The sequence below is a fragment of the Gracilinanus agilis genome, chromosome 1, assembly GCF_016433145.1.
Source record: "Gracilinanus agilis isolate LMUSP501 chromosome 1, AgileGrace, whole genome shotgun sequence".
Taxonomy (NCBI): domain Eukaryota; kingdom Metazoa; phylum Chordata; class Mammalia; order Didelphimorphia; family Didelphidae; genus Gracilinanus; species Gracilinanus agilis.
The window spans coordinates 744,048,912-744,061,630 of record NC_058130.1 but is presented as its reverse complement, the minus strand read 5'-3'; the positions used below and the strand labels follow the sequence as shown (position 1 = coordinate 744,061,630).

Sequence of the window (12,719 nt, the reverse complement as noted above, 5' to 3'; positions counted from 1 at the left end):
CTCTCCTCTCCTCTCCTCTCCTCTCCTCTCCTCTCCTCTTCTCTTCTCTTCTCTTCTCTTCTCTTCTCTTCTCTTCTGTCTTTCTATTTCCTTTCCACTTTCCTAAGATTTTGAACAGTAGTGTGGTCAGGTAGGAAGAGAACTGAATTTAGGGTCTCAGGACATGGGTTTGAATCCTAGCTCTGACATTTATTACCTGTGTGTCAATGGGCAAATCATTTAGCTTTCTAAGCTCTCAGTGTCTTCGTCTGAGGGGGTTAGATTCAATAGTCTCTTCCAGCTCTAAATATAGTATCCTATGAACCTATCAGAACTTGAAGTCTTTTGGCTTAGTCTTCAAGAAACAAGGGCCAATTCCACACCCAATGAGGCATCATAGGAGGATTAAATGGGAGATAATCCAACTATGGACTTTCTTTTTTAGAGATGGAAACGTATAGGTTTTCCTGCTTAAGAAAAAAGGGCTCTGCTTTCTGATTTACATTAACCATATCCTCTCCTGAATTTTTGACTTTGATGGAGCCATTTGTTGAATCTAATTCTCCCATTTGTGTAGAGAAGGGTGTTAATGACAACAAAATTAAAAAGCATGAGTTTTTTTCTTTGGCTGTTTTCCCATCTTCCATTCCAGCATCCATTCCCTTTTCCCCTTTGCCTATTTCCTGGATGCCTACACTTCTAATATAGCTAGCTACCTCAACTGGAAAGGGCCCAACAAAGTGATCTCCATTATAGTGTTAGTTGATAAAAGCTGAAGGTTACTTACATTATTCCTTTTAGGGGTATTTGCATTTTAATAGTAGACTCTTGAAAGTCAAAAAAGCTTTTGGACTTAAATATATGTATAATGCATTTGAATGATTGCTGGAATATGAGTCCAGGTCAATTCTGGATTCCATGTCCAAGCCAGCTATATGACCTTGAATAAGTATCTTTCCTCACTGCCAGCTCCCTTCCTGCTCCCCACTCCTCCACCATTCTGGACTGTTGTTTCTTTATTTTAAGACAAGAGAGCTGGACTAAATTATGCCATATTGTCTCTATAGCTGACTCTACTTCTTCATCCTGGCCATTTTCCATTCTTCCTCCCATCCTTTTGATTGCAAGTCTATTGCCTTATTCACTATGCCATGCTTCCTATAGGCAGGAAGGAAATCTAGGACAAATCTTATGGCCCTTTTTTACCTTCATTTCTTTGGTGCGAAGAATCTGGGAGGAAAGGAAGGGACTCAATTTTTTCCCAGCTTCAATGAGTTCTGTAATCAGCCCATCAACAAACATTACCATCTGTAATGTGTCAGTCATTAGGGATACAAATCCAAAAAAATGAAACAGTCCCTACCCTCAAGGACTTTACATTCTTTCTAAGAGTAATGGGTTGGTTTCTCCCAACTTGGGATATTAGCCAGAGACATTTGCTTCTAGTTTGAATCTGGAAGGGATCTCAGAAGTCTTCTAGTCCAAATTTCCCATTTCACAGAGGAGGAGAATGAAGCCAACCTAGAACCATGTTGGCAAACCTATGGCACACGTGCCAGAGGGGGCTGCTCCCCTACTCCTCTCCACACCTGAGGATATTTCTCTCTCATCACCCACCCCTCTGCCTAGCAGCCCAATGGGAGAGTGTCTTCCTTCCTCTTTCTGAGGTGGTGGTGGGGAGGGAGATTCACATATAGCGTGAGGGTTGCAGTTTGGGGTTTCAGACTCTAAAAGGTTCACCATCACTGCTCTAAAAGCTCGATCCTCTAACTCCAGGTCTAGATTACCTCTTGCATGTTGGTATCAGGATGCCATAGATAATAATCAGCTAAAACCAACAATGAAATTTTTTGCCCAAAGAACTTCCCACTCTTCTTTGACCTCTCTATATTTTTTTTCCTGGGGAGGAGCATCCCACCCAGTACTATTGCTTTTGGCAGAGGCAGGATGCCATTTTGATTTGACTGAGAGAAGGAATCAGGAAAGCCTGAGTTTAAGTCAGTCTCAGCCTCATAGCAGCTGTCGGCAAGTCACTTAATCTTGGTCTACCTCAGTTTCTTCAACTATAAAATGGGGATAACAACAGCTTCTACTTTTCAGGGTTATTATGAGGATCAAATGAAATGTGTGTATAGTGCTTAACACTGTCCCTGGCACAAAGTAGGCACTATATAAATACTTATTCTCTTCCCCTTCCTTTCCCTACTGCATACAGAAATAGTTGGATTTGTGCTTTCCGAATGCCAATTTGGCAATTCTGTGGAAGATATGTGAGAGAGGGGAGAGACTGGAGTCAAAGAGATCAATTAGGAGTTCATTCAGTTGAAAAATAAAATAAAATGTGTACCATGCCTAGTTACTGGCCCTTTCTATGTCTCATTGATAACTGAATCTTATGCCTTTCCCTTTCTCAGGTGTCACATTTTCATTTTTCTGGAAGATCCAGGGAGAGCAGCCCAGGACAGCCCTTCCAGCCTATGGCGGGCAGGTTATTTCCAGTGGATTTAAGATCTGCTCCAGTGATGGTAAAGGCTCTGTGGAATTTTACACCCGTGAGAATTCTATGAAGTGGGAGGCCAGCTTCAGCCCACCAGGTAATTCAGATTTGTCTCTGTTGTCTTCTACTTGGAGACACTCAAGGGGAAAAATCTGGCTTGATAGAGCCCAAAATAAAGAGCAAATTTGCCATCTTTGGATAACAGCCCTTAATTTCAAGGTTGTTTGGTCTGGTCACATATGATGTAATAACATGTTGATTTTTAAAAAACCCTCACCTTCTATCTTAGAGTCAATACTATGTATTGGTTCTAAGGCAAAAGAGTGGTAAGGTTTAGGCAATGGGGGGTAAGTGACTTGTCCAGGGTCACACAACTAGGAAGAGTCTGAGGCCAGATTTAAACCCAAGACCTCCCATCTCTAGGGCTGGCTCTCCATCCACTGAGCCACCCAGCTGCCCCAAACATTGCTTTCTCACAAATCATGTATGATTTTTAATGTGATTCTTTAAGAATTTATTAATTATTTGTCATATGCTGGAAACTGAGCTCTAGAGAAGAGAAATATTTCACCTATGGTTACTTAAATAGTAACAAGCATAGCAGAGATTTGAACCCAGGTCTTCCAATCTTAAGTTTTGAGCTCTTTCTAGAATTCTATACTTAGATGGCCTCAGAGATATCTTGAAGAAATGAAGCAATTCCTACCCCAAAGAACTTCTGTTCTACTAGAAGGTGAGGGAGGATACGACTTATGCAAGGATAAGTGTAAACACAAAATACATAAAAAATAAATATAAAGTCATTGAGAAGCAGGAGAAGAATTCCAACAACAGGGAATCACAAAAGTCATTTAGGATACTGAAATGAGCTGAAGTTGGATGGAAGTGAGAAGTGAGAAGTTCTAAAAAGAACAGGCAAGAGCAGCTAAGGTGTCTCAGTAGATAGAAAGCTAGGCATAGAGATGGGAGATCCTAGGTTCAAATCTGACCTCAAACACTTCCTAGCTGTGTGACCCTGGTTAACTTAACCCCAGTTGCCTATCCCTTACCACTCTTCTGCCTTGGAACTAATATTTAGTATCAATTCTAAGACAGAAGGTAAGGATTTGAAAAAGAAAAGGAGGAAGCGTGGCATTGGATTTAAACAACTTGAATTCAAATCCTAATGGTGCCATTTATGAGCCATATAACTTTGGCCAATGTACTTAACCTCTCTTGGTCTCAGTTTCCTTATATGTAAAATTAGGGGCTGCCCTTTATTATCCTTTTTTATTTTTATTATTTTTATTTTGAATATTCTCCCATGGTTATATGATTCATGTTCTTTCCCTCTCCCCTAAACTCCACCATCCCCCTGTAGCTGATGCACAATTCTACTGGGATTTACATGTATCACTGATTAAGACCTAATTCCATATTATTGATAGTTGGACTAAAGTGATTGTTTAGCATCTACATCCCCAATAATATCCCCATCAGCCCATGTGTTCAAGCAGTTGTTTTTCTTCTGTGTTTCTACTCCCACAGTTCTTCCTTTGAATGTGGATAGCTTTCTTTCTCATAAGGCCAGGATGACTTATCAAGACATTTCCAGTTTTAAGTCCATTTTCTCTTGAGGCAAGGAGCTGGAACATTTCTGGGATGGGAAACAGGCTATGCAAAGGAAGGGAAATGAGAGGTGATATGTTATGCCTAGGGAACAGCGAACAGGATGATTTGGCTGGAATATTGAATACATGATTGAGAGTAATAAGAAATTACTCTAAAAAGGTTAGTTGGAGCCATTTTATATTGTATTTTATCCTAGAGACTATTGGAAGCCATTGGAATCCCGTGAGGAAGGGAGTATCATACTTATTTGTATTTTTGTCATAATTTTAAAGTTGATCATTGATTTTCTAATATTTATTCCATGTGATTCACTCATTCAAAACAACCCAGTCAAAACAATCCTTTTCTCATTTCTGTCTTTGGCTAGTTTTGTTGCTCTAGTTTTTGTAGGTTGCTCTCATTAGGGGTGAGTCATTTGACCGCTGCTCTGTCCATAATTAAATGTTTATTATTTCTTTGGCTTTCCTTGTCGATGTGTTCCCTTTCTGGAATGGGCATGGAGACATGCCTTGGGGGTTACGTGCAATCTTAGGGCGCAAGAAGTGATGGTGGTGGTAATGGGATAGGAAATAATTCTCCTGTCCACGTCTTGACTACTGTGCTTCCACTTAGCAATGGGACCAAGAAGGCTTCCTTGAGGAGCATCTGAGCTAAATCTTGAAGAAAGACAAAGATTCTTAAAACTAGCAATAAGGAAGGATCGCATTTCAATATTTTCTTATAAACTAGGCAAGTCATACTGCCACAGTCCCAGTGGCTCAATGATTCAGGCTCTTGGATAAATTCAAGAAAACATGGAATCACAGAGACCTTAGTCAGAGTTGTGAAGATGACTGATGAGTAGGAGGGCTTCTTCCCTTCTTCTGGACTTTGCCATGCTCTAAAGGTCCTCAGATACTTTTGTCCTATTTCAAAAGATTTTTTTTTACTTCCTCTATGTGATGAAGAGTGAGCCTGGTGGGTATTATTTTGGGGGTATACAGACATTGCCAACCCTAAGATGTTTGGGGAGTAGGGGATGGAGATCAATCTTACATAACTCCTCATTGGCAGGGCAAGTTGTTTAAGAGCATCCACTGCCCAGAGACTTCAAGTTGGGATCAGATGGGAACTTTAAGCATTAAAAATATATATATTTATTTGTTTTTAACAGTAAAAATTTGGGGGGTTGGTTTAAATTCTCTTCCTCCTTCTAGCCCCTACTCCACTCACTTAGAAGGCAACCACTGTGTCAGTTCTACATGTGAAATAATGTAAAATCTATTTCCATATTAGGAGATTGAGGGTTTAAAATAAATGTTATTAACATCTTAGCTGTTCTTAGAACAGGGCAGCCAGGGTTTTGCCTCAGGGCGCTAGATGGAGAGGGCTCTGTGATAGTTCTTAACTCTTTTAGTAGCATAAAAACAACCGAGCTGAGCCTCTAGTTGCCACTGCCAGATGGCATGGTGCAGGAGTATACTTTTTCTTCATCTCTTCCCCTCAATGTTCACCCTACCATCAGCTGCTGCACCCCATCCCCAGCCTCAAGTCGACCTCCCCTATGGGAACTGGTATTGTTTTCCCCGCCTCCCAGTTGAATTTGTCTGAAAAAGTTGCTTGGAAGGAGCTTTTTAGCATTGTTCACTTCTCCCCCGACCCCTAACCATTTTTAAAAGCTTGGCCCAGGTGCTAAAAATACAAATTACAGCCCTGATGCAGTTATAAACCATGGCGATGAAAGGCTTCATTTAAGAAAATAGAAATGTGACAAAAATTATGAAAACATTTCTCCCCCTACAGATACTTTTTAAACAACTCATTTATTCTAACTCTATTTGTATGTGTAACTATGAAAGCCAAGATTCTGTTAAGATAGGAGCTTACATTTCATGGTGCTGATTGGTGTTTGCTTGCTAAATTCAGATTATTTTCCAGCATGGGGGCATATGAAGGATAGAGAAAGCATGTACCTGGGGCTCTAAACTCCTGTTTGTCCACCAAATAGGTTATTATTATTCCCACCTCCAAATGAGGGGGCAATTATGCCTTGGACCGACTTGGGGTCTAATTCTCTTTAGAGGCTCAAAAATGACTAGAAAGTTGCATAATACATAGCCAAAACACCTGATGTAATTGCTTTGCAATTTAAAATCACTGGCAAGATGACAGATGGCATTTTGCTTTTCCAGAGCTGTTGTGTTCTCCCCAGCAGTGAGGCCATTATGATATCCTCACATTATTGTTTCACAAATGCATGGAGGTCCTGCACTAGGGAAGTGGCCCCAGAAATCCAAGGCTCGTTCTTATTAGTGAGCCCAGTTTTCTCCCAAGAGAGGAGAAAGTCTATAAATGTTTATTGGGAATGGCAGGAGTAGAGGGTAGAGATTTGCCTTACGTAACTCTCTGTTGGCACAACAAATTGTTTGTGGGTTTCTATCTCTTAGAGAGTGAGAATTGGGGGTACAACTTGTACTTCCAGCACTTAGCCCAGTCCCTGGCACACAGAAAACACTTAATATATACTTTTCATTCAAGAATTTAGGGAGGCAGACCTTCTAGGAATAAGGAGGAGACAATCCCACTGTACTTCCCCCTGGTTAGACCAAATCTAGGAAATCACATCCATTTGTGGGCACCATTATTTAAGGATTTGTTGATAAGCTGGAGGACAACTAGGATGATGAAGGCCCTTTAGTGTGTGGCATATATAAGTAAAATACTGGCAGTGTTAAGCCTGGAGAAAAGAAGAGGGGGTGGTATGACTGTGATAAATGTTTCCAAGTATTTGAAGGGGGAGAAATATTAGATTTATTTTATTTGGCCACAACAGGCAGAATCAGGGGAAATGGGGGGAAATGGCAAAGAGGTGAACTGAAGCTTAAGGTCAAGAAAATTTTTCTTAATAATATCTGTCTCAAAGTGAAATGGACCACCTCAGAAGGCAGTGAGTACCCTCTCACTGGAGATCTCTAAGCAGAGACTGGGTGACCTCTCTGGCATTTTATAGCAGACACTGTGGGTTAGATGGCTGAGGTTCTATGATTTTTTTATCTGCCTGTGCTCAGTAGCAAAGAAGAAAATCATTGTGCCAGCAAAGATAATTATTGAAACTATTTTGAGTTAGTTAAAATGTACTTGATTTAGAAATAGACACAGGAATTGAAGTTATTCCCAGAGAACTTAGGAGTGACTGGAGAAGAGGAACCTAGAGGGGATATCTAGTTATATTTGAGTATTTGAAGGGCTGTCACGTAGAAGATGGATTTTATGTAATGTAGACAGTCAGTGGGTATCTAGAAAATGGTAAAGAGAAATGTTCATCCTGAATTCCTTTCTAAAAAATTCGAGCTCAAGTTTCCCTGGGAAATCAGATGTGTTTTGTTCTGAGTAATTGATGTAGACCTTTTTGCTTGACCTCAGAGAACAGTGGTATCAGGTATAAAGGCAGATTTTGATTTCATGGAAGAATAGCCTTCCCGTGGATGAGAGCTGTCCAAAATTGGCTAAGATAGGAGTCGGTGTATTCCTTCTACAGTTCTTCAGGCGGTGTCTGGATGGCCCAACCCATCAAAGATAAAGAGGCATTCTGATTCTGTGATTCTGTGACCATTTTTGCTCTTTTCTAGGTCCCTATTGGACTCATGTCCTGTTCACATGGAAATCCAAGGAAGGCCTGAAAGTCTACGTCAATGGGACTCTGAACACCACAGATCCAAGTGGGAAAGTGTCTCACGCCTATGGGGAGCCCAATGTCAACCTGGTGATTGGTTCTGACAGAGACCAGCCCAAGAACTACGAGAATGGAGCTTTCGATGAGTTCATTATCTGGGAGCGAGCTCTGACGCCCAGTGAAATCAGGATGTATTTTACAGCTGCCATTGGTCAGTGAGAGCATGAGGCACTAAAGGGGCTACTTTTTGAAGCTTCTGACACTCCCCTCTAACACTCCTCTCTTAAAAAAACCCACCACACCCCCAAACAACAAACCATTGCATCCTCCTCCCCTGTTGATCTGATTCAATGATGTAGGGGGTTAAAATGTACACTAATAAATGGAGTCATTTTCTAGAACACCTGTTCCTGAAGATTGAGAGGTTAAAGATTTGCTTGAATGGCAGTATAATTTATGTTCCCCGCACTAATGATCAGAACTTCTAACCTCATTCACTATTCCAACCTCTGGATAAGAAGGACTTTTGGTTTCTTGTGTTGGGAAGCAGGTTTTGGAGGTACCAAAGGCACTTAATCATTTGCTCATTGACTTACTGATTTAAGAAATCAATCGACAAGAATTGATTAAGCACCAGGAAAGTGTAGAAAGAATTTTGGCTATCCCATATCTGCTTCTTATGACCATGTGATTGTGGCCTCAGTTTCCTCTTTTGTAAAATCAAGGGGTTGGACAAGATGATTTCTTAGGTCCCTTCTAGTTGTCTCTCTGGTTTCCCAGATTTTTGTTAAGCAAATGCTTGTTATATACAAAACAAAATGCATTTAATGTAGTTGGAATAGCAGAGTTGAGGCAACATTTATTAAACCACTATTCTGTGCCATCCACATAGAGCTGGGGTGCAAAAAAAGGCAAAAGACAGTGTGAGCTCTCCAGGAGCTCACAGTCTAATGGGGGAGATGACATGAAAACCATCATGTACAAACTGAAATGGCCAAACACTCCAGTATCTTTGCCAAGAAAATCCCATATTGGGAAACAAAGCATTGGACACAGCTGGAAAATGACTGGACTGAAATAGGTTAAATTGTAGTTGGTTCTAGAGGGAAAGCATTAGCATTTCCTTGGAACCAGGGGGACCTGGATTCAAGTCCTGCCTCTGACACTAGTTTCCTTGACATCTCATTGTCCCAGGTAGTTTTCTAAGCCATGAATTCCAGAGAGGGTTCCAACCTGCATTGGCAGAGGGAATTTCCTCTTTTGGGAGTTCTCCATATCAATGAAATTGTTGATTTAGTCTCAAACTCAAAATATATGTACTATGTTAATAAATACTTGTGGAATTAAACTAAATTCGGCTTTAGGGTTGCAAAAAAGAAATAACACCACAATCCTGGCCTTGTAGTATCATAGATATAGAGGAGAAAGAGACTTGTGGACATCTATTCCAACCCCCCCATTTTGTAGATGAGGTGACAAAAGCTCCAAAGGCTTAATTGAGTTGCCCAAAGTTACTTGGGCAAATGGTAAATGACAGAGCTGGGATTCAAATTTGCATTCGATGATTCCAAATCCATGACTTTTTCCACCATGTTAAATTGCCTCTCAAGGATTATAGTATGTTATGGGGGGAGTATGGAGAAGTTTACTTAATGCCTACTATATTCAAGGCCTTTTTGGAGGTACTGAGAAAGGTATAATTATATATAAAATAATATGTAAAGATATATATGCATATATATATATATATATAAAGAAAGAATAATTATTTGCTCATTGACTTACTGACTTAAGAAATCAATCGACAAGAATTGATTAAGCATCAGGAAGCTGGGTGGCACAATAGATACAGCATTGGGTTTGGAATTAGGAAGATTCATCTTTATGAGTTCAAATCTGGCTTCAGATACTTACTAGCTGTGTGATTCTGGACAAGTCACTTAACCCACTTTGCCTTAGTTCCTTATCAATAAAATGAGCTGGAGAAGGAAATGTCCAACCACTCCATTATTAAAAAAAAGAATTTATTAAACACATAGTATGTGTTAGGTACTATGCTGGGTTCTTGGGATAGAAAGGCATAGATCAAATAATGCCTCCTCTCAAGGAGTGTACAATCTTTTGGAGGTATAATGTATAACAAGGTATAATATAATAATATAAGACATAAGTGGGTACATGTATAAGTAAATGCAAAATAATTATAAGGTAGTTTAAAGCAGGAGGGAGCTAGCAAGCTGCAGGGAAAGAAGAAGGTGATGCTTGAACTGAGTCTTAAGGGAAAGAAGGAATTCTGAGGTATGGATATGAGGATGAATTGAAAAACAGTCCAGTGGAGTGACTAGAATTAGAATTAATTGAAAGTTGGGAAACTTGTGTTCTTTATTCCTGATCTTTCCCTTGCTCATTCTGTGGCTTACTTGTCCCCTTTTTGCATCATAGAGTTTGCCTCATAGAATTATAAACTGAAAAGATCAATAAAAGGTAATCTAGTCCAACTCTCTTATTTTACAGGGGAGGAAATAGATGTTTAGAGAGGTGAAGGGATTGTCTTGAGGTCACAAAGGTAGAATGCGTCAGAATCTGGATTCAAACCAAGGTTTGAATTTATGTTATGGGATTATAAATTATTATAAGGATTATAATTATTATAAGATTATAAGATTTAAAGGTAGAAGGAACCTCAGAAGATTGTGCCTAGTCCAATTTCCTCCTTTTATAGAGGACCAGGGATGTTCAGTGATTTACCTAGCGTCGTCACCTAGGAAGTAAGTTTGAACCCATGTCCTCCAACTTCAAATCTAGCCCTTTTCCCAGTGAATGTCTTTGTCCACTGAGTCCTGGACCTTGTCCTCTAATGAGGGGAGGTCTGAGGAGGTAAGATATTAGAAGAAAGGTGCCTTATAAGTCCCCAGTGTTGGCTTGCTTGGGATTCAGAGAATGCTGTTTTCAGATTAAGCTATCTATCTCTTGTGTTCCCATGTTTAAAAGTCTCAAATAAATTATGCTTCTCTAATATTTTCAATGTTTTAGTTACATTGGAAAAATTTGCTTTCGTATCTGGTTGTTGTAGAGACCGTAACAAACCCTTCTTTCTATAACATCACCAGGCCCAGGGCTATCATAAATCAATCCCTTTGGTTCAGAGTAATGCTACAAGAACGCTCTGTAAGGGATGGCAAATGCTTGTTATTCATCCCCTCCTCTGGGCTTTACTGCTTTGCTGTGGAGGAGCTCTGTCTCCTGGGAAAATCCAGGGGGAACAATTGGTGTCTTAACCCTCCAGGGTATGGAAAGGGTGGCCTGCCTTGTGCCCCCTGGGAATCCCTCCTTTATCCCCTCCAAGATGTGAATGCTTGTTCTGTTAGCTAGCTGAGCAGACTGGGGTGGAGGTCAGTACATTCTTTCAGGATGTATTCAGGGCATCATGGGAAGAGGGGCTGCAGGAGCTGGCAAGGTATAATGATGTCATTTCACAGACTTTCCGTGGGTCAACAAACATTCCTCCTTTCCCTCCTAGCAGCCTCTAGGGCTTCAGCTGACGAGAAGTAAAATCTGCAGCTTAGCCTGTGGGTGGAAGGGGAAGTCTGGGAATGAGAAATTTTTTGCTGGAGAAAAGGCAGGCACATTTAAATCACGAGTAAAATAGACACAATCTCACGTCTTCATCTTCTCAGTTAATTGGGTAGTTTGGAAGTTGAGCAGAGCGGGCTCCCCCTGGGCAGGAGAGAATTCAAAGATTGCTAGGGTTACAAGGGACTTCAGAAGTCATAGTATATAAATCTAGAACTAGGAGGAACCTTGGAGGTCGTCTGGGTTAATCCCCTAATTTTACAAGGAAGAAACTGAGGTCTATAGAAGTTAGGAGCCTCAAGGTCCACAGGGAGTCAGAAGCAAAGCTGGAATTTGAATCCATGTCCTCTAACTCCAAGTACAGGGTTCTTTTCACTGTACCACCATTGCTATCAAGACATTGTACTTTTAGGCAGGAGGATGCCCCATCCATTCTAGGCCAATGACAAGTTTTGGCAACAGGTCTGAGAAAGAAGAAGCCACCCACCTTTCCCAATTCCTTCTTGCTATGTTTTGAGCTAATCTTCTTTAGTTCTTTTCTACTGTGAGAGGGAGAACATTTGGTGACTCTCCTTTTTATGTTAAATCTTGATGCATTTGAGTGCTGTTCAATAAATATATGTCATATGACTGATTTATTAATATATTGTGCAAAATAATTAACATAAAATAATATAATTGATTGATCTATTATAATTTGTGTCTTGGGTGAAATTCCATTAATAAAATTGTTTGATTAGTCCTTCCTCATTCCAGGAAGTCTCCTCTTCTGGTTATACATAATTAGAGGAGAATATGAGTATTAGGAGAGGCCCCAACCAACTTCAAGTTTTATAAAGCTCTTTACAAATATTATCTTTTTATCTTTACAACAATCCTGAGAGATGGTGGTTATTATTATTCATGTTTTGCATATGAGAAAACTGAGGCAGATAGCAGTTAGGTGACTTATTACCCAGAGTCACATAAGTAGTAAGTGTTTGAGGATTGATTTGAACTCAGGTCTTTCAGAACTCTTTCCTCAGTGTCATGTTTTAGATGGTCTTAGGTGACCTTAGAAACTTTTGGAAAAGGAAAGATCTTTTAGGGGAAAAATTTAGGGAACATTTTTAGGAAAAGAATTTTAAGGAAAAATTTTAGAGAAAAAGAAGACTATACCTTTTCTTTCCATTTAATGAAAATTATATATATTTTTTTCTACTTAGGAAAGCAAGTATTTCTTTCTACTACACCTCCCACTGCTGCAACCAACATGAGGGTAAGAGAATGCCTAGAGGGCTTCTTGGAGCATTTAATCTTTATTCTGGTTCCTCTAAAAACTAACTTTCCTTCCTTCCTTCCTTCCTTCCTTCCTTCCTTCCTTCCTTCCTTCCTTCCTTCCTTCCTTCCTCCCTTCCTCCCTCCCTC

At 40.1% G+C, this 12,719-nt stretch overlaps 1 protein-coding gene across 1 annotated transcript in view; it reads left to right on the top strand.

Annotated features, from left to right (window-relative positions):
* Window positions 1-12,719, top strand: part of ADGRD1 (adhesion G protein-coupled receptor D1) — a 488,370-nt gene that overhangs the window by 27,934 nt on the left and 447,717 nt on the right. The window contains exons 6-8 of the mRNA XM_044685394.1: window positions 2,394-2,573; window positions 7,696-7,950; window positions 12,518-12,570. Coding sequence (XP_044541329.1) covers window positions 2,394-2,573; window positions 7,696-7,950; window positions 12,518-12,570 — 488 coding nt within the window. The remainder of the gene's footprint in view (window positions 1-2,393; window positions 2,574-7,695; window positions 7,951-12,517; window positions 12,571-12,719) is intronic.